At 56.4% G+C, this 22,530-nt stretch overlaps 1 protein-coding gene across 1 annotated transcript; it reads right to left on the minus strand.

Annotated features, from left to right (window-relative positions):
- Positions 1-1,441: 1,441 nt before the first annotated feature.
- On the minus strand, positions 1,442-22,390 carry LOC308231074 (EVI5-like protein; the record flags this gene model as incomplete). The annotated part of the gene is made up of 19 exons (XM_080636186.1): positions 1,442-1,624; positions 2,891-2,983; positions 7,984-8,037; positions 8,430-8,504; positions 9,905-9,962; positions 10,089-10,168; positions 11,781-11,909; positions 12,922-13,062; positions 14,123-14,155; positions 15,024-15,077; positions 15,440-15,500; positions 15,583-15,680; positions 17,313-17,402; positions 17,479-17,622; positions 19,279-19,404; positions 19,485-19,559; positions 20,735-20,959; positions 21,031-21,220; positions 22,242-22,390. 19 exons carry the CDS (start codon positions 22,388-22,390, stop codon positions 1,442-1,444), a joined length of 2,058 nt encoding a protein of 685 aa, XP_080492312.1.
- Between the last annotated feature and the right edge of the window lie 140 nt (positions 22,391-22,530).

The raw sequence follows: 22,530 nt of genomic DNA on the forward strand, positions 1-22,530 counted from the left end.
ACTCAATGGTGCTCAATGGGGACTCAATGGAACCTCCCCCCCCAGCTCAGGAGCCCCCCCCTGATGCCAACTCCCACCGGGGCCCCCCCCTCAGCACCCTGAGGCCGGGTTCCCCCCCTCATGGATGGAACCTTCCGGCCCCCCCCCATCCCAGGGGGCAAATAAAGGAGCCCCTGAGCCCCCCCCCCCAATTGTGGTTATTGGGGGGGGGAGGTGATTTTGGGCTGAATTCCAGGGATTTTGGGTCCAAGTGGGGGTTTTGGGGTGAATTCGATGTTTTTTAGGTCCCAGCCCATTTTTGGGCGGAATTCCCGGGATTTTGGGGCTCTTTTCCCGCGTTCTCTTTATTTCTCTGTACAGGAAGGAACCAATGGGGAAGGGGGGGGGGGCAGGATCGGGTCCATCCCCATCCCCCCCCCCATCCCTGCTCCAGTGTTGGGGTCCCCCCATGCTTGGATCCCAATGGGGGGGGGGATTGGATCCAGGAGTATCCGGAAGGGGCAGGATCCAGGCATGGAGCTGGGGGGGGGGATGGGGCTGGGATCCAGGATCCGGGATCCATGGATGTGTCCGTGTCCAAGCCCCGGCCTTGGGCTGTATCCGGGGCTCCCATCGCATCCCAGCACCCGGATGCTCCCGGATGCAGCGGGGCTCCGGGATCCCCCATGGCAGGAGCCTGCCCTGGGGTGCTCCTTGGGTGCCATCGGGTCCATGGGTGCCCCTTGGGTGCCATAGGGTCCATGGGTGTCCCTTGGGTGCCATAGGGTCCATGGGTGCCCCTTGGGTGCCATAGGGTCCTTGGGTGCCCCTCAGTGTCCTATGGGCTCCATGGGTGCTCCTTGGTGCCCCTTGGGTGCCATCGGGTCCCTGGGTGCCCCTTGGGTGCCATCGGGTCCATGGGCGCTCCTTGGGTGCCATCGGGTCCATGGGTGCCCCTTGGGTGCCATAGGGTTCATGGGTGTCCCTTGGGTGCCATCGGGTCCATGGGTGCCCCTTGGGTGCCATAGGGTCCATGGGTGCCCCTTGGGTGCCATCAGGTCCATGGGCGCTCCTTGGGTGCCATCGGGTCCATGGGTGCTCCTTGGGTGCCATAGGGTTCATGGGTGTCCCTTGGGTGCCATCGGGTCCATGGGTGCCCCTTGGGTGCCATAGGGTCCATGGGTGCTCCTTGGGTGCCATAGGGTCCATGGGCGCTCCTTGGGTGCCATCGGGTCCATGGGTGCCCCTTGGGTGCCATAGGGTCCATGGGTGCCCCTTGGGTGCCATAGGGTCCATGGGTGCCCCTTGGGTGCCATCGGGTCCATGGGTGCCCCTTGGGTGCCATAGGGTCCATGGGTGCCCCTTGGGTGCCATCTGGTCCATGGGTGCTCCTTGGGCTCCATGGGTGCTCCTTGGTGCCCCCGGGCTCTATGGGGCTGGAGCCCCCCCCCCTCAATGGGGCTCAGGGTGCGGGGGGCGCCCCCTCGTGGTCGCTGTCGCTGCTGCCCCCCAAGTGCCCGAGGTCCCGGAGGGGGGAGGGGGGGGGGGGCTCCTCATCGGAAGAGCCCGAGGAGTCCAGGGGGGGGCCCAAGGGGGGGCCCAGCCCCACGGCGCCGAACGGCAGCGACCCCCGGAGCATCCGGATCTATGGGAAAAGGGGGGGATAAGGGAGGGATAAGGGGGGGATAAGGGGGGGATAAGGGGGGGATAAGGGGGGGATAAGGGAGGGATAAGGGGGGGATAAGGGGGGATAAGGGAGGGATAAGGGGGGGATAAGGGGGGGATAAGGGGGGGATAAGGGGGGGATAAGGGAGGGATAAGGGGGGGATAAGGGGGGGATAAGGGAGGGATAAGGGAGGGATAAGGGGGGGATAAGGGGGGGATAAGGGGGGGATAAGGGGGGGATAAGGGAGGGATAAGGGGGGGATAAGGGGGGGATAAGGGGGGGATAAGGGAGGGATAAGGGGGGGATAAGGGGGGATAAGGGAGGGATAAGGGGGGGATAAGGGAGGGATAAGGGAGGGATAAGGGGGGGATAAGGGAGGGATAAGGGGGGGATAAGGGGGGGATAAGGGGGGGATAAGGGAGGGATAAAGGGGGGGATAAGGGAGGGATAAGGGGGGGATAAGGGGGGGATAAGGGAGGGATAAGGGGGGGATAAGGGAGGGATAAGGGACAGCAGAGAAGAGGGAAGGAGGAGAGGCGCTGTCACCCATGGGTGCTGGTCCCGGTCCCATTGACACCCATGGGTTCCGGTTCCCATTGACACCCATGGGTGCTGGTCCCAGTCCCATTGACACCCATGGGTGCCGGTTCCGGTCCCATTGACACCCATGGGTGCCGGTTCCCATTGACACCCATGGGTGCTGGTCCCGGTCCCATTGACACCCATGAATGCTGGTCCCGGTCCCATTGACACCCATGAGTGCCGGGTCCCATTGACACCCATGGGTGCTGGTCCCGGTCCCATTGACACCCATGAATGCTGGTCCCGGTCCCATTGACACCCATGAGTGCTGGTCCTGGTCCCATTGACACCCATGGGTGCCGGCTCCCATTGACACCCATGGGTGCTGGTCCTGGTCCCATTGACACCCATGGGTGCTGGTCCTGGTCCCATTGACACCCATGGGTCCCAGTCCCATTGACATCCATGGGTGCTGGTCCTGGTCCCATTGACACCCATGGGTGCTGGTCCTGGTCCCATTGACATCCATGGGTCCCAGTCCCATTGACACCCATGGGTGCTGGTCCTGGTCCCATTGACACCCATGGGTGCTGGTCCTGGTCCCATTGACACCCACGGGTCCCAGTCCCATTGACACCCATGGGTGCTGGTCCTGTTCCCATTGACACCCATGGGTGCTGGTCCTGGTCCCATTGACACCCATGGGTGCTGCGGGGGCCTCACCTCGGCCTTGAGCTCCCGGATGTGCTCCTGCAGGTGCCGGATGCTCTGAGCCGCTTCCGAGTGCTTGAGCTGCCCCTGGAGCAGGCGCTGCTCCTGCTGGGAACCAGAGCACCCATGGGTGCAGCACCCACAGACCCCATACCCCATATCCCATACCCCATATCCCATACCCCATACCCCATATCCCATATCCCATACCCCATATCCCATACCCCATACCCCATACCCCATACCCCATACCCCATACCCCATACCCCATATCCCATATCCCATACCCCATACCCCATATCCCATATCCCATACCCCATACCCCATATCCCATACCCCATATCCCATACCCCATACCCCATACCCCATACCCCATACCCCATATCCCATACCCCATATCCCATATCCCATACCCCATATCCCATACCCCATACCCCATACCCCATATCCCATACCCCATATCCCATATCCCATACCCCATAACCCATACCCCATACCCCATATCCCATACCCCATATCCCATACCCCATATCCCATATCCCATACCCCATATCCCATATCCCATACCCCATATCCCATACCCCATATCCCATATCCCATACCCCATACCCCATATCCCATACCCCATATCCCATATCCCATACCCCATATCCCATACCCCATATCCCATATCCCATACCCCATACCCCATATCCCATACCCCATATCCCATATCCCATACCCCATATCCCATATCCCATACCCCATACCCCATATCCCATACCCCATACCCCATATCCCATATCCCATACCCCATATCCCATATCCCATACCCCATACCCCATATCCCATATCCCATATCCCATACCCCATACCCCATATCCCATACCCCATACCCCATACCCCATATCCCATACCCCATACCCCATACCCCATATCCCATACCCCATACCCCATATCCCATACCCCATATCCCATATCCCATATCCCATACCCCATACCCCATATCCCATACCCCATATCCCATACCCCATATCCCATATCCCATACCCCATACCCCATATCCCATACCCCATATCCCATATCCCATACCCCATACCCCATATCCCATACCCCATATCCCATATCCCATATCCCATACCCCATATCCCATACCCCATATCCCATATCCCATACCCCATATCCCATATCCCATACCCCTTACCCCATATCCCATACCCCATACCCCATATCCCATACCCCATACCCCATATCCCATACCCCATATCCCATACCCCATATCCCATACCCCATATCCCATACCCCATATCCCATACCCCATATCCCATATCCCATATCCCATATCCCATACCCCATATCCCATATCCCATACCCCATACCCCATACCCCATATCCCATACCCCATATCCCATATCCCATATCCCATACCCCATACCCCATACCCCATATCCCATATCCCATATCCCATACCCCATATCCCATACCCCATATCCCATACCCCATATCCCATATCCCATACCCCATACCCCATACCCCATATCCCATACCCCATACCCCATATCCCATATCCCATACCCCATATCCCATATCCTATATCCCATATCCCATATCCCATACCCCATATCCCATATCCCATATCCTATATCCCATATCCCATACCCCATATCCCATATCCCATATCCCATATCCCATATCCCATACCCCATATCCCATACCCCATATCCTATATCCCATATCCCATACCCCATATCCCATACCCCATATCCCATATCCTATATCCCATATCCCATACCCCATATCCCATACCCCATACCCCATATCCCATACCCCATACCCCATATCCCATACCCCATATCCCATATCCTATATCCCATATCCCATACCCCATATCCCATATCCCATATCCTATATCCCATATCCCATATCCCATATCCCATACCCCATACCCCATATCCCATACCCCATATCCCATATCCTATATCCCATATCCCATACCCCATATCCCATATCCCATATCCCATACCCCATACCCCATACCCCATATCCCATACCCCATATCCTATATCCCATATCCCATACCCCATATCCCATACCCCATATCCCATACCCCATACCCCATACCCCATATCCCATATCCCATACCCCATACCCCATATCCCATACCCCATATCCCATATCCCATACCCCATATCCCATACCCCATACCCCATATCCCATATCCCATATCCCATACCCCATACCCCATACCCCATACCCCATACCCCATATCCCATATCCCATATCCCATACCCCATATCCCATATCCCATATCCCATACCCCATATCCCATATCCCATATCCCATACCCCATATCCCATACCCCATACCCCATATCCCATACCCCATATCCCATATCCCATACCCCATATCCCATATCCCATACCCCATATCCCATATCCCATATCCCATATCCCATACCCCATATCCCACACCCCTTACCCCATATCCCATACCCCATACCCCATATCCCATACCCCATATCCCATACCCCATATCCCATACCCCATATCCCATATCCCATACCCCATATCCCATACCCCATATCCCATACCCCATATCCCATATCCCATACCCCATATCCCATACCCCATATCCCATACCCCATATCCCATATCCCATACCCCATATCCCATATCCCATACCCCATATCCCATATCCCATATCCCATATCCCATACCCCATATCCCACACCCCTTACCCCATATCCCATACCCCATACCCCATATCCCATACCCCATATCCCATACCCCATATCCCATATCCCATACCCCATACCCCATACCCCATATCCCATATCCCATATCCCATACCCCATACCCCATACCCCATACCCCATATCCCATATCCCATACCCCATACCCCATACCCCATACCCCATATCCCATACCCCATACCCCATATCCCATACCCCATATCCCATATCCCATATCCCATACCCCATACCCCATATCCCATACCCCATATCCCATACCCCATATCCCATACCCCATACCCCATACCCCATACCCCATACCCCATATCCCATACCCCATACCCCATACCCCATACCCCATATCCCATATCCCATACCCCATACCCCATACCCCATACCCCATACCCCATATCCCATACCCCATACCCCATACCCCATACCCCATATCCCATATCCCATATCCCATATCCCATACCCCATATCCCATATCCCATATCCCATATCCCATACCCCATACCCCATATCCCATATCCCATATCCCATATCCCATACCCCATTCCCATTCCCATTCCCACACCTGCAGTTCCAGCTCTGTCACTCGTTGCCGAAGCTCCTCCATTGCCGCCGCGTTGCTCCCCTCGTGCAGCCCCTGCTGCAGGCTCTGTGGCACCCAATGGCACCCAATGGCACCCATAGCACCCAATGGCACCCAGTGGAACCCAATGGCACCCAGTGGCACCCATGGCACCCAATGGCACCCAATGGCACCCAATAGCACCCAATGGCACCCAGTGGAACCCAATGGCACCCAGTGGCACCCATGGCACCCAATGGCACCCAATGGCACCCAATAGCACCCAGTGGCACCCATGGCACCCAATGGCACCCAATGGCACCCATGGCACCCATGGCACCCAATGGCACCCAATGGCACCCATGTCACCCAATGGCACCCAATGGCATCCATGGCACCCATGGCACCCAATGGCACCCAATGGAACCCAATGGCACCCAATGGCACCCAATGGTACCCAATGGCACCCAGTGGCACCCATGGCACCCAATGGCACCCAACGGCACCCAATGGCACGCATGGCACCCAATGGCACCCAATGGCACCCAATGGCACCCATGGCACCCATGGCACAGAATGGCACAGAATGGCACCCAATGGAACCCAATGGCACCCAATGGCACCCAATCGTACTCAATAGAACCCATGGCATCCATGGTACCCAATGCCACCCAAAGGAACCCAGTGGCACCCAATGGCACCCAATGGAACCCAATGGTACCCAATGGAACCCAATGGCACCCAATGGTACCCAATGGAACCCATGGCACTCATGGTACCCAATGGCACCCAATGGCACCCAATGGAACCCAATGGCACCCAATGGCACCCATGGCACCCATGGCACCCATGGCACCCAATGGAACCCAATGGAACCCAATGGCACCCAATGGAACTCAATGGCACCCAATGGAACCCAATGGCACCCATGGCACCCAATGGCACCCAATGGAACCCAATGGCACCCAATGGCACTCAATGGCACCCATGGCATCCGATGGCACCCAATGGCACCCCAGTGTCACCCAATGGCACTCATTGCACCCAATGGCACCCAATGGCACCCCAGCATCCCCAAATGGCACCCAATGGCACCCAACAGCTCTCAATGGCATCCAATGGCACCCAATGTCACCCAGTGGTACCCAATGGCAGCCCAGTGCCACACAGTGGCACCCAATGTCACCCAATGTCACTCCAGTGTCACCCAATGGCACTCAACGACACCCCAGTGTCACCCAGTTTCACCCTATGTAGTGTCCATGAGGCTCCATGGGTGTCTATGGAGTGTCTATAGGGTGCCCATGGGTGTCTATAGGGATTCTATATGGTTTCTATAGGGTGTCTATAGGGTGTCCATGGAGGTCTATGGGTGTCTATAGGGTGCCCATTGGTGTCTATAGGGTTTCTATAGGGTGTCTATGGTTGTCTATAGGGTGTCCATGGGTGTCTGCAGGGTGTCTATAGGGTGTCTATAGGGTGCCCATTGGTGTCTATAGGGTGTCCATGGGTGTCTATAGGGTGTCTATAGGGTTTCTATAGGGTGTCCATGGGTGTCTATAGGGTTTCTATAGGGTGTCTATAGGGTGTCTATAGGGTGTCCATGGGTGTCTATAGGGTGTCTATAGGGTGTCCATGGGTGTCTATAGGGTGTCCATGGGTGTCTATAGGGTGTCTATAGGGTGTCCATGGGTGTCTATAGGGTGTCCATGGGTGTCTATAGGGTGTCTATAGGGTGTCCATGGGTGTCTATAGGGTGTCCATGGGTGTCTATAGGGTGTCTATGGGGTGCCCATGGGTGCCATGGGGGTGTCCCCGTACCTGGCTCTGCAGCTCCTGGTGCCGGTGCTGAACCTCCAGTGGCTGCAGAGCACCCTATGGGGGACAGCATCACCCCTGGGTCAGCACCCATGCACCCAGCACCCATGCACCCAGAACCCATGGACCCAGCACCCATGCACCCAGAACCCCATTCAGCACCCATGGACCCAGCATTGAGCACCCATGCGCCCAGCACCCATGCACCCAGAGCCCCATTCAGCGCCCATGCACCCAGCACCCATGGACTCAGCACCCATGGACCCAGCACCCATGGACACAGAGCCCTAGTTCAGCACCCACGGCCCCATCACCCATAGACCTAGCACCCATGGATTCAGCACTGAGCGCCCATAGGCCCAGCACTCATGGACCCATAGCCCCCAGTTGAGTACCCATAGACCCAGCACCCATGCACCCAGCACCCAGCACCCGCAGTGAGGCTCTACCTGGCTCTCGAGGTGCAGCACCCTCTGCCGCAGCTCCCGCAGCTCCACCTGCGCCTCCTGCAGCGTGCTGGGCTCCTGCAGCACCCACAGCACCCATCAGTGCCCACAGCACCCATAGGCACTCATAGCACCCATTGGTACCCATCAGTGCCCATAGCACCCATTGGCACCCATCAGTACCCATAGCATCCATTGGCACCCATTAGCACCCATAGCACCCATTGGCACCCATAGTACCCATTGGTACCGATCAGTGCCCATAGCACCCATTGGCACCCATAGTACGCATTGGTACCCATCAGTGCCCATAGCACCCATTGGCACCCATAGTACCCATTGGCACCCATCAGTACCCATAGCACCCATAGCACCCATTGGCACTCATAGCACCCATTGGTACCCATCAGTACCCATAGCACCCACTGGCACCCATTAGCATCCATAGCACCCATTGGCACCCATCAGTACCCATAGCACCCATTGGCACCCATAGTACCCATTGGTACCCATCAGCACCCATAGCACCCATTGGCACCCATAGTACCCATTGGCACCCATCAGTGCCCATAGCACCCATTGGCACCCATAGCATCCACAGCACCCATCAGTGCCCACAGCACCCATTGGTACCCATCAGTGCCCATAGCACCCACTGGCACCCATAGCACCCATTGGCACCCATCAGCATACATAGCGCCCACTGGCATCCATCAGCACCTATAGCACCCATTGGCACCCATCAGTGCCCATACCATCCATTGGCACCCATTGGCACCCATCAGCACCCATCAGCATCCATAGCAGCCATTGGCACTCATTAGCACCCATCAGCATCCATAGCACCCATTGGCACCCATCAGCATCCATAGCACCCATAGCACCCATTGGCACCCATCAGCATCCATAGCACCCACTGGCACCCATTGGCACCCATAGCACCCATTGGCACCCATCAGCACCCATAGCACGCATTGGCACTCATCAGCACCCATTGGCACCCATCAGCACCCATCAGCATCCATAGCACCCATAGCACCCATTGGCACTCATCAGCACCCATAGCACCCATCAGCATCCATAGCAGCCATTGGCACTCATCAGCACCCATCAGCATCCATAGCACCCATTGGCACCCATCAGCATCCATAGCACCCATTGGCACCCATCAGCACCCATAGCACCCATTGGCACCCATCAGCACCCATAGCACCCATTGGCACCCATCAGCATCCATAGCACCCATTGGCACCCATCAGCACCCATAGCACCCATTGGCACCCATCAGCATCCATAGCACCCATTGGCACCCATCAGCATCCATAGCACCCATTGGCACCCATCAGCACCCATAGCACCCATTGGCACCCATCAGCACCCATAGCATCCATTGGCACCCATCAGCATCCATAGCACCCATTGGCACCCATCAGCACCCATAGCACCCATTGGCACCCATCAGCACCCATAGCACCCACTGGCACCCCCGCGCTGCTGTCCCTGAGCTCCTTCACCTGCTGCAGCTCCGAGAGGGACCTGAGGGCCCCGGCCTCACGCAGCGCCCGCAGCTCCTCCTGCAGCTCCTCCTGCAGCTCCTCCTGCAGCTCCTCCTGCAGCTCCTCCTGCAGCTCCTCCTGCAGCTCCTCCTGCAGCTCCTCCTGCAGCTCCTCCTGCTCCAGCTGCTCCGGGAGCTGCCCCTGGAGCTGCTCCTGGAGATCCTCCTGCAGCCGCACTGAACTGCTCTGCTGTGGGGACAGAGGAGACATCAATGGGACATCAATGGGACACCATGGGGACACCATGGGGACATCAATGGGACACCATGGGGACATCAATGGGGACATCAATGGGACATCAATGAGACACCATGGGGACACCATGGAGACATCAATGGGGACATCAATGGGGACATCAATGGGACATCATGGGGACACCATGGAGACATCAATGGGGACATCAATGGGACATCATGGGGACATCAATGGGACACCATGGGGACACCATGGGGACATCAATGGGACACCATGGGGACATCAATGGGACATCAATGGGACATCAATGAGACACCATGGGGACACCATGGGGACATCAATGGGACATCAATGGGACACCATGGGGACATCAATGGGGACATCAATGGGACATCAATGGGACACCATGGGGACACCATGGGGACATCAATGGGACATCAATGGGACACCATGGGGACACCATGGGGACATCAATGGGGACATCAATGGGGACATCAATGGGACATCATGGGGACACCATGGAGACATCAATGGGGACAGCAATGGGACATCATGGGGACATCAATGGGACACCATGGGGACACCATGGGGACATCAATGGGACATCAATGGGACACCATGGGGACACCATGGGGACATCAATGGGACATCAATGGGACACCATGGGGACACCATGGGGACATCAATGGGGACATCAATGGGGACATCAATGGGACATCATGGGGACACCATGGAGACATCAATGGGGACATCAATGGGACATCATGGGGACATCAATGGGACACCATGGGGACACCATGGGGACATCAATGGGACACCATGGGGACATCAATGGGACATCAATGGGACATCAATGAGACACCATGGGGACACCATGGGGACATCAATGGGGACATCAATGGGGACATCAATGGGACATCAATGGGACACCATGGGGACATCAATGGGGACATCAATGGGACATCATGGGGACACCATGGGGACATCAATGGGGACATCAATGGGACATCATGGGGACATCAATGGGACATCAATGGGACACCATGGGGACATCAATGGGGACATCAATGGGACATCATGGGGACACCATGGGGACATCAATGGGGACATGAATGGGGACATCAATGGGACACCATGGGGACATCAATGGGACATCAATGGGGACATCAATGGGACACCATGGGGACATCAATGGGACATCAATGGGACAGCCTGAGGACATCAATAAGACATCAATGGGACACCATGGGGACACCACGGGGACATCAAGGGGACATCAATGGGGACATCAATGGGACATCAATGGGACACCATGGGGACATCAATGGGACATCAATGGGACACCATGGGGACATCAATGGGACACCACGGGTACATCAATGTGATACCACGGGAACATCATGGGGAGGTATGGTGACAGCAAGGGGACACTAAGGGGTCACCATGGGGACAGGAAGGCGACACCATGGGGCCACCATGGGGCCAGCACTGTGGACCCCCCAGGATGGTGGCACATGGCCCAGGAGCACTGGGTGCCATAGGGGAGCCTCGCCCTGCCCAGGGCCACCCATGGCTCCCTGCCAGGGCAGCCGGGTCCCAGCACCTGCTCCATGTGGAGGACCCGGTCCTGCATCTCCTTGAGGGCTCCTCGGGTCTGGCTCTCCCGGAGCCGCGACTGCTCCAGCTCTGCCTCGAGCTGCGTCACGAAGGCCTCGCTCAGGCGCGGGTTCCCCTGGGAGAGAACGGGGATGGAACAGGGAGAGAACAGGGATGGAACAGGGAGAGAACACAAACCCAACAGGAACCCAACAGGGACCCAACAGGAACCCAACAGGGACCCAAAAGGGACCCAACAGGGACCCAACAGGAACCCAACAGGAACCCAACAGGGACCCAACAGGAACCCAACAGGGACCCAACAGGAACCCAAAAGGGACCCAACAGGAACCCAACAGGGACCCAACAGGAACCCAACAGGGACCCAATGCAAACCCAACAGGGACCCAACAGGGACCCAACAGGGACCCAACAGGGACCCAACAGGGACCCAACAGGAACCCAACAGGGACCCAACAGGAACCCAACAGGGACCCAACAGGGACCCAACAGGGACCCAACAGGGACCCAACAGGAACCCAACAGGGACCCAACAGGAACCCAACAGGGACCCAACAGGGACCCAACAGGGACCCAACAGGAACCCAACAGGAACCCAACAGGGACCCAAAAGGGACCCAACAGGGACCCAACAGGAACCCAACAGGAACCCAACAGGGACCCAACAGGAACCCAACAGGGACCCAACAGGAACCCAAAAGGGACCCAACAGGAACCCAACAGGGACCCAACAGGAACCCAACAGGGACCCAATGCAAACCCAACAGGGACCCAACAGGGACCCAACAGGGACCCAACAGGGACCCAACAGGGACCCAACAGGAACCCAACAGGGACCCAACAGGAACCCAACAGGGACCCAACAGGGACCCAACAGGGACCCAACAGGGACCCAACAGGAACCCAACAGGGACCCAACAGGAACCCAACAGGGACCCAACAGGGACCCAACAGGGACCCAACAGGAACCCAACAGGAACCCAACAGGAACCCAACAGGGACCCAACAGGAACCCAACAGGAACCCAACAGGGACCCAACAGGGACCCAACAGGGACCCAATGCAAACCCAACAGGGACCCAAGAGAGACCTGAGGCCTCCCCAGCAGAAGGGGGCGCTGTCCGCACCTGCTGGTGCTGCAGCTGCCGGATGGTGCTCTGGGCGCGCTGCAGGCTCTCGGTGGCGCTGCTGCAGCGCTGCCGCACCACGGCCAGCTCCCGCTTGATGATGTAGTTCTCCTCGGCCTCCTGCGCCCGCGTCACCTGACCCTGACGGGGGGAATGGGGCAATGCGGTTAATGGGGGCAGTGGGGTAATGGGGGCAATGGGGGTAATGGGGGTAATGGGGGCAATGGGGGTAATGGGGGTAATGGGGGCAATGGGGTAATGGGGGTAATGGGGGCAATGGGGTAATGGGAACAATGGGGGTAATGGGGTAATGGGGCAATGGGGGTAATGGGGGCAATGGGGGCAATGGGGTAATGGGGGTAATGGGGGCAATGGGAGTAATGGGGTAATGGGGGCAATGGGGGCAATGGGAGTAATGGGGTAATGGGGGCAATGGGGTAATGGGGGCAATGGGAGTAATGGGGTAATGGGGGCAATGGGAGTAATGGATTAATGGGAATAATGGGGCAATGGGGTAATGGGGCAATGGGGGTAATGGGGGCAATGGGGTTAATAGGGGTAATGGGACAATGGGGGTAAGGGGGGTCAAGGGGGCAATGGGATAATGGGGGTAATGGGGGTAATGGGGTAATGGGGGCAATAGAAGCAATGGGGGCAATGGAAGCAATGGGGGTCAAGGGGGCAATGGAAGCAATGGGGTAATGGGGGCAATGGAGGCAATGGCGGTTAAGGGGGTAATGGAGGCAATGGGGTAATGGGGATGATGGTGGCAATGGGGGCAATGGGATTAATGGGGACAATGGGGGCAATGGGGTTAATGAGGGTAATGGGTTTAATGGGGGCAATGGGGGTAATGGGGGGCAATGGGTACAAGGGGGACAATGGGGACCAGTGGGGACGAGGGGGTGAAGGAGGCACCAAGGCTGAGGAGCGATGCCCCTGTCACACCCCATAGGAGGAGCCATCCGCCCCATGGCGACCTTTGGGCCCCCTCTCCCCCCATCCCATTCCCACCCCATTCCCATTCCCATTCCCACCCCCTCCCCAACAGGGAAGAGCCGCGGGAGCCTCCGGAAAAGCAGGATCAGGGCCGCGATTCCCCAAAGCGGGAAGAGGGCGGCTGAAAAAGGGGGGGGAGGAGAAGGCTTGGGAGCGAGCGGGAAGCAGCAGCGGGAGAATTCCCTCTTTGGGGAATAAGTACCTGGATGAGGCGGTCGGCGAGAGCCGCGCTCTCCTGCGGCGCGGCCGGGAAAAGGGGGGTGGGAAAAGAGGGGGGAAAAGAGAGGGAATGAGACGGAAGCAGCGAGAGAAGCCGTAAAGTGGAGGCGCCCGCAGCATTCCCAGCCCTTTCCTTGTGGAATTCCAGGGGTTTTTTCCCTGCCCTGCCCCGATCCCGAAGCGTTTTCCCACCTCCCAAAGGGACGATTCCGGAGGGAGCGGCCGTGGAGCGGGCGGGAAGAGCGGCTTTCAGCACCCTGGACAGCGCTGGGAGCGACGGGGGGGCGATGGAGCTGGAGGCGCTGGGGGGGCACCCAGGGGTGCTCCGAGCGAGGGGGGTTTTGGGGTGGTTTGGGGGGTTTTAAGGTGTTTTAGGGGTGGTTTAGGGGGTTTTGGGGTGGTTTAGGGGGTTTTAGAGGGGTGTTTTGGGGTGTTGGGGTGGTTTTGGGGTGGTTTAGGGGTCTTTTGGTGTGTTTTAGGGGTGTTTTGGGGTGTTCTAGGGTGTTCTGTTGTCCTTTAGGGTGGTTTAGGGGTGGTTTTGGTGTGGTTTAGGGTGTTTACGGGTGGTTTTGGTGTGTTTTAGGGGGTTCTAGGGTGGTTTTGGGGAGTTTTAGGTGTGGCTTTGGTGTGTTTTAGGGTGGTTTTGGGGGAGTTTTGGGGCGTTCTAGGGTGGTTTTGGGGTGTTTCAGGGGTGGTTTTGGTGTGTTTTAGGGTGGTTTTGGGGTGTTTTAGGGGTGGTTTTGGGGTGTTTTAGGGGTGGTTTTGGGGTGTTTTAGGGGTGGTTTTGGGGTGTTTTAGGGTGGTTTTGGGGTGTTTTAGGGGTGGTTTTGGGGTGTTTTAGGGTGGTTTTGGGGTGTTCTTGGGGTGCTGCCCATGGCCCTCACCTTCTCCAGGGTCTCGATTCGCTGCTTCAGGAGCCGGTTCTCTGTGCGCAGGCGCTGGGGGGGGAGACACAAAGGGGGGAGATGAGGCCATGAGGGGGGTTCCATGGGAGGGGTTCCATCGCTGTGGGATGGGTTCCATGGTTCTGGAACGGGTTCCATGGGATGGGTTCCATGGGATGGGTTCCATGGCTATGGAATGGGCTCCATGGCTCTGGAATGGGTTATATGGGATGGGTTCCATGGCTCTGGAATGGGCTCCATGGCTCTGGAATGGGTTATATGGGATGGGTTCCATGGATCTGGAATGGTTTCCATGGGATGGGCTCCATGGCTCTGGAATGGGCTCCACGGCTCTGGGATGGGTTCCATGGGATGGGCTCCATGGCTCTGGAATGGGCCCCATGGCTGGGCCTCACCTTGATCTCGATCTGCTCCTCCATCTCCTTGTTCTTGATGCTGGCGTATTCCTTCTCCAGCCTGGTTGGGACACAGGGATGGGACCAGACCCCATTGTCCCGCGCCCCACATCTCCCGCAGGACCCCAATTCCATGGCCTCACCTCTTCATCTTCTTGGCGTTGTATTTGACCTGGAACGCCCTCAGGATGAGCTTATCCGGACAACTGTCGAACTGGTGCGGGATCACCTTCTGGAAGTACTGCGGATGCAGGCAACAGCCATGGAACATGGACCCATAGCGGGAAACCAGCCCCAAACCCATCCCAAATGTGCCCCCAACCAAATCCCATTGGAAAACCCATCCCAAATGTGTCCCCAACCAAATCCCATTGGACAAACCCATCCCAAACAGGCCCCAAACCAAATCCCATTGGACAAACCCATCCCAAACAGGCCCCAATCCAAATCCCATTGGAAAACCCATCCCAAATGTGCCCCCAAACAAATCCCATTGGAAAACCCATCCCAAACACGCCCCAAACCAAATCCCATTGGACAAACCCATCCCAAATGTACCCCCAACCAAATCCCATTGGAAAACCATCCCAAACGGGCCCCCAACCAAATCCCATTGGAAAACCCATCCCAAACACGCCCCAAACCAAATCCCATTGGAAAACCCATCCCAAACAGGCCCCCAACCAAATCCCATTGGAAAACCCATCCCAAATGTACCCCCAACCAAATCCCATTGGACAAACCCATCCCAAATGTACCCCCAACCAAATCCCATTGGAAAACCATCCCAAACGGGCCCCAAACCAAATCCCATTGGAAAACCCATCCCAAACAGGCCCCCAACCAAATCCCATTGGACAAACCCATCCCAAATGTACCCCCAACCAAATCCCATTGGAAAACCATCCCAAACGGGCCCCAAACCAAATCCCATTGGAAAACTCATCCCAAATGTGCCCCAAACCAAATCCCATTGGAAAACTCATCCCAAATGTGCCCCAAACCAAATCCCATTGGAAAACTCATCCCAAATGTGCCCCAAACCAAATCCCATTGGAAAACTCATCCCAAATGTGCCCCAAACCAAATCCCATTGGAAAACTCATCCCAAATGTGCCCCAAACCAAATCCCATTGGAAAACCCATCCCAAATGTGCCCCAAACCAAATCCCATTGGAAAACTCATCCCAAATGTACCCCCAACCAAATCCCATTGGAAAACCATCCCAAACGGGCCCCAAACCAAATCCCATTGGAAAACCCATCCCAAAAGTACCCCCAACCAAATCCCATTGGAAAACCCATCCCAAACAGGCCCCAAACCAAATCCCATTGGAAAACCCATCCCAAACACGCCCCCAACCAAATCCCATTGGAAAACCCATTCCAAAAGTACCCCAAACCAAATCCCATTGGAAAACCCATTCCAAATGTGCCCCAAACCAAATCCCATTGGAAAACCCATCCCAAATGTACCCCCAACCAAATCCCATTGGAAAACCATCCCAAACGGGCCCCAAACCAAATCCCATTGGAAAACCCATCCCAAATGTGCCCCAAACCAAATCCCATTGGAAAACTCATCCCAAATGTGCCCCAAACCAAATCCCATTGGAAAACCCATCCCAAAAGTACCCCCAACCAAATCCCATTGGACAAACCCATCCCAAACAGGCCCCAAACCAAATCCCATTGGAAAACCCATCCCAAACACGCCCCCAACCAAATCCCATTGGAAAACCCATTCCAAAAGTACCCCAAACCAAATCCCATTGGAAAACCCATTCCAAATGTGCCCCAAACCAAATCCCATTGGAAAACCCATCCCAAGCATCCCATGGGATCAAAGCACCCCAAAGGAGCCAGCACGGACCTGGGACATTCCCTCCATATCCAACTGGACCAGCTCGGCCTGGTTGAACTGCAGCAGCGCCATTCCCACGCGGAAGACGATCTCCAGCCCCTATGGGAAGGGTCTATGGGGATCCCGGAGGAGACCATTCCCGAATCCAGAGGGATGGGATTCCCTTGGGAATTACCTCGTCCATGAAGATGTCGAAGACGCGCGTGGCCACGGGCAATGGGAAGGTGGTGAGGAAGAGGGTGAGGAACCAGGAAGAAGCGTACATGGAAGTGAGGAAGCTCTGGGAGCGGAAGTGGGTGTTCAGCTCCGGCAGCTGCTCCTGGATGGAGGAAAACCGGGAATGGGGGATGGAGAAAACCGGGAATGGGGATGGAGGAATAGTGGGAATGGGGCATGGAGAAAACTGGGAATGGGGATGGAGGAATAGCGGGGATGGGGCATGGAGAAAACTGGGAATGGGGATGGAGGAATAGCGGGGATGGGGCATGGAGAAAACTGGGAATGGGGATGGAGGAATAGCGGGAATGGGGCATGGAGAAAACTGGGAATGGGAAATGGAGGAATAGCGGGAATGGGGCATGGAGAAAACTGGGAATGGGAAATGGAGGAATAGCGGGAATGGGGCATGGAGAAAACTGGGAATGGGAAATGGAGGAATAGCGGGAATGGGGCATGGAGAAAACTGGGAATGGGGATGGAGGAATAGCGGGAATGGGGCATGGAGAAAACTGGGAATGGGGATGGAGGAATAGCGGGAATGGGGCATGGAGAAAACTGGGAATGGGGATGGAGGAATAGCGGGAATGGGGCATGGAGAAAACTGGGAATGGGAAATGGAGGAATAGCGGGAATGGGGCATGGAGAAAACTGGGAATGGGGATGGAGGAATAGCGGGAATGGGGCATGGAGAAAACCGGGAATGGGGGACAGAGAAAAACCGGGAATGGGGCATGGAGAAAACTGGGAATGAGGGGTGGAGGAACAGTGGGAATGGGGCATGGAGAAAACTGGGAATGGGGATGGAGGAATAGCGGGAATGGGGGATGGAGAAAAACCGGGAATGGGGGATGGAGAAAACTGGGAATGGGGGATGGAGGAATACCGGGAATGGGAGATGGTTCCCAGGGTCAATCCTGGCTCCTGAGACTTGGACAGGTCCAGGAGGGTTTGTGGATGGGCCTTGGTGATGCCCCATGAGATGAGACCACCATAAGGGACCCAACTGTGGTCCCCATGGTGCCCAGAGGCCCATAGGTGCTCCATGGATACCCCCAAGGTGTCCTTTGGGTAACATTGATGCCCCCCTTTAGGAGTCATGGATGCTCTGAGGAGCATCCATGGATGGGCCTCAGGGCATCTCATGGATGGTCCCTTTGGATGTCTCATGGATGGTCCCCATATGCTCATAGATGGTCCATGGAGCATCTCATGGATGGCCCCTTTGGATGTCTCATGGCTGGTTCCCATGGTGCCCATAGCCCCATAGATGGTCCATGGAGCACCTCATGGCTGGTCCCCATGGTGCCCATAGGCTCATGGCTGGTCCATGGAGCACCTCATGGCTGGTCCCCATGGTGCCCATAGGCCCATGGCTGGTCCATGGAGCACCTCATGGCTGGTCCCCATGGTGCCCATAGGCCCATGGCTGGTCCATGGAGCACCTCATGGCTGGTCCCCATGGTGCCCATAGGCCCATGGCTGGTCCATGGAGCACCTCACGGCTGGTCCCCATAGGCCCATAGATGGTCCATGGAGCACCTCATGGCTGGTCCCCATGGTGCCCATAGGCTCATGGCTGGTCCATGGAGCACCTCATGGCTGGTCCCCATGGTGCCCATAGGCCCATGGCTGGTCCATGGAGCACCTCATGGCTGGTCCCCATGGTGCCCATAGGCCCATGGCTGGTCCATGGAGCACCTCATGGCTGGTCCCCATGGTCTCTCCCCCCCGGCTGCCCCACGGCGCTGGTGCCCACCTGCAGCAGGGACTCGAACTGGAAGATGCAGAGCCCCAGCTCGGCCATGCTGGGCTTGAAGAGCTCCCGGAGGCGGTATTCCTGCATCAGCCTCACGAAGACGCAGAAGGCCTCTTCCTCGGGCATCTGCAGATGCAACGGGACACAAATCCCACCGGATCCGGCGCCGGAGGAGCGGGAAGGGAGCCTCGGCACCCACCACAAACCTGCATGAGCAGCAGTCCCACGATGAAGGCGCTGCCCTGGCAGTAGCCGACCTCGCGGTCCACCAGGGAATAGGCCTGGGAAGAAGGGAAAGCATTGGATGCTCTGCTCCATAGGGTGATGGGAATGGGGTCACATCCGCCCGGGGACACCCTTAGGCTTGGTGGCTCCATTGATGCGGATGAGGGCATCCCAACGACACCGGCTTGAGGGGGAATCCCAGGCCTTGGAAGAGCTTGGATAAAGGTGGGATTTGAGGAGCTTGAAGCTCTTTCCCAACCTGGTTCATTCCAGGATTCCCTGATTCCCAACCCTTCTAAATCAATGGATGCGTGAGCAGGGCCTTGGCCTCCACATTCCCTGTGGCGGGAAGCCTTAATCCTCAATGGAAAGCCCATTTCTATGCTGGAAAAGAGCTTTGGTTGTGGTTGACATCAACTCCCGTTGGGATGAGATCCCAAAAGCCCCAATTGCTTCCTTAATCCAGAGGGAAACCCAATGGGAAAACGATTGCGTGTTGGTTCCTTAATCCAGAGGGAAAACGATTGAGTTTTGGGTCCTTAACCAAGGGAAGAGGAAACCCAATGGGAAAACGATTGAGTTTTGGGTCCTTAATCCAGGAAAGAGGAAACCCAATGGGAAAACGATTGAGTTTTGGGTTCTTAACCAAGGAAGGAGGAAAACCAATGGGAAAACGATTGAGTTTTGGGTTCTTAACCCAGGAAAGAGGAAAACCAATGGGAAAACGATTGAGTTTTGGGTTCTTAACCAAGGAAGGAGGAAAACCAATGGGAAAACGATTGAGTTTTGGCTCCTTAATCAAGGAAAGAGGAAAACCAACGGGAAAACGATTGAGTTTTGGCTCCTTAACCAAGGAAAGAGGAAACCCGATGGGAAAACGATTGAGTTTTGGGTCCTTAACCAAGGAAAGAGGAAACCCAATGGGAAAACGATTGAGTTTTGGCTCCTTAATCCAGGAAAGAGGAAAACCAATGGGAAAACGATTGAGTTTTGGCTCCTTAATCAAGGAAAGAGGAAAACCAATGGGAAAACGATTGAGTTTTGGCTCCTTAACCAAGGAAAGAGGAAACCCAATGGGAAAACGATTGAGTTTTGGGTCCTTAACCCAGGAAAGAGGGAAACGGAGCTTTGGGAACGCGCTCCTTGACGCGGGAAGTGCTGGCTCCGCATTCGGGTCCCTCCAAACCCCATCGCCGCGGCCGAGCACCGAAGGCACGGGATTGGCCGCTACCTTCATGACGTTGAAGAGCACCTCCTGGCCCAGGCTATCCTGCCCCTTGAAGAAGTCGTGCTCCGGGTAGGTGCGGGCGATATCCCTCCGGATGAGCTTCTCGCAGGGCGAGGACATCTTGAGCAGCTCCGAGTACTGCTTCTTGACGGGCATCTCGGTGGCGCTGCACAGGAGCTGCCAGACGATGGCGCGGAAGTGGTGGGGGATCCCTTTCCGGATGAGCTCCTAGGGAAGAGGCGGGATGAGGATCCCCGGGAAGCGGCCGCGGAGGCGGGGAGGAGGCGGCGCTTCCCGACCTTCAGCAGCTTCTCCTTCTTCCTCCGCCACTCGTCCCACTCGTCGACGATGCGGCCCCAGAGGACCCAGGTGTCCTCTTCCAGGTGGCTCAGGTTGGAGGAGGCCGAGGAGCTGGAGACCAGCGAGGAGCCGCTGTTCCGCCGGGAGCCGTTCATGGAGCGCAGGGATTTGGAGTCGGCTTCCAGGAGCCTGCGGGAGGCGGGGGTAAGGCCCAAAGGGCACCCAAGGAAAAGGGGGACGGGGGGGACGGGGGGGTTCCCCCCCCCCCAAAATGAGCCCAAAGGGGAGGAGATTGCAGCAAAATTAGCCCAAAAATGGAGGAATTCCCCAAAAAATAACCCAAAGAAAAGGAGATTCCATCAAAATCAGCCCCAAAATGGAGGAATTACAACAAAATCATCCAAAGAAGAGGAGATTCCAGCAAAATTAGCCCAAAAATGGAGGAATTCCAACAAACTAACCCAAAGAAGAGGAGATTCCATCAAAATTACCCCCAAAAAGGAGGAATTCCCACAAACTAACCCAAAAAAGAGGAGATTCCATCAAAATTAGCCCCAAAATGGAGGAATTCCCCAAAAAATAACCCAAAGAAAAGGAGATTCCATCAAAATTAGCCCAAAAATGGAGGGATTCCAACAAAATCACCCAAAGAAGAGGAGATTCCAGCAAAATTATCCCAAAAAAAGGAGGAATTCCAACAAAATCACCCAAAGAAGAGGAGATTCCATCAAAATTAGCCCAAAAATGGAGGAATTCCAACAAAATCACCCAAAGAAGAGGAGATTCCATCAAAATTATCCCAGAAATGGAGGCATTCCCACAAAAGAGCACCCCAGAAGAGGCGATTCCATCAAACCCGTCCCGAAAAAGGCGCTATTCCCACAAAGCATCCCACAGGAGGCCAAGAGGCCCCTCCAATCCTCCTTTTCCCATGGGATCCCGGCCCCACAATGGCACCATTCCTTATTTACCCCTTCCCACCCAGCCGCCTCCTTCCCCAAAGCCCCTTTTCCCGCCTGGAATTGCTGCTTCCCTAGGGAAAAAAGCACCTTGGAGGTGGTCACCATGGAGACGATTCCCACCTGGGATGCTTGAGGAAGCAGCTCCCGGGATTCCATCCCCGTCGGGGTTGGGACATCCGCGATGGGAAACGCTTGGGAAAAGGCGGGATGAAGAGCGGGAATGGGGCGGGATCCCATCGGGAACTCACCGGTTCTGCTCCTCCAGCTTTGCCAACAGCTCCAGCTCATCGGGACTGAGGTTTTCCGAGTCGGAAGTGGGAGAACAAGCGGGAGCCGAGTGGATGGAGGAGAGGCCTTCATGGGAAGAGGAATCGGGGCTGACGGCCGGCGACGCCATCATGGAATTCCGGCTGGGATCTTGTGATCTCACCTGGGAAACCAAGGCCGACGTGAAGGGCGTCCCCCCCCCCCCCCATCCCGCTGTTGTCATGGAGCCCGACCAAGGCGGGAGCATCCCTCGGCGGGCAGCCCATGGAA

Source organism: Psittacula echo (assembly GCF_963264785.1).
Source record: "Psittacula echo genome assembly, chromosome: 30".
Taxonomy (NCBI): Eukaryota; Metazoa; Chordata; class Aves; order Psittaciformes; family Psittacidae; genus Psittacula; species Psittacula echo.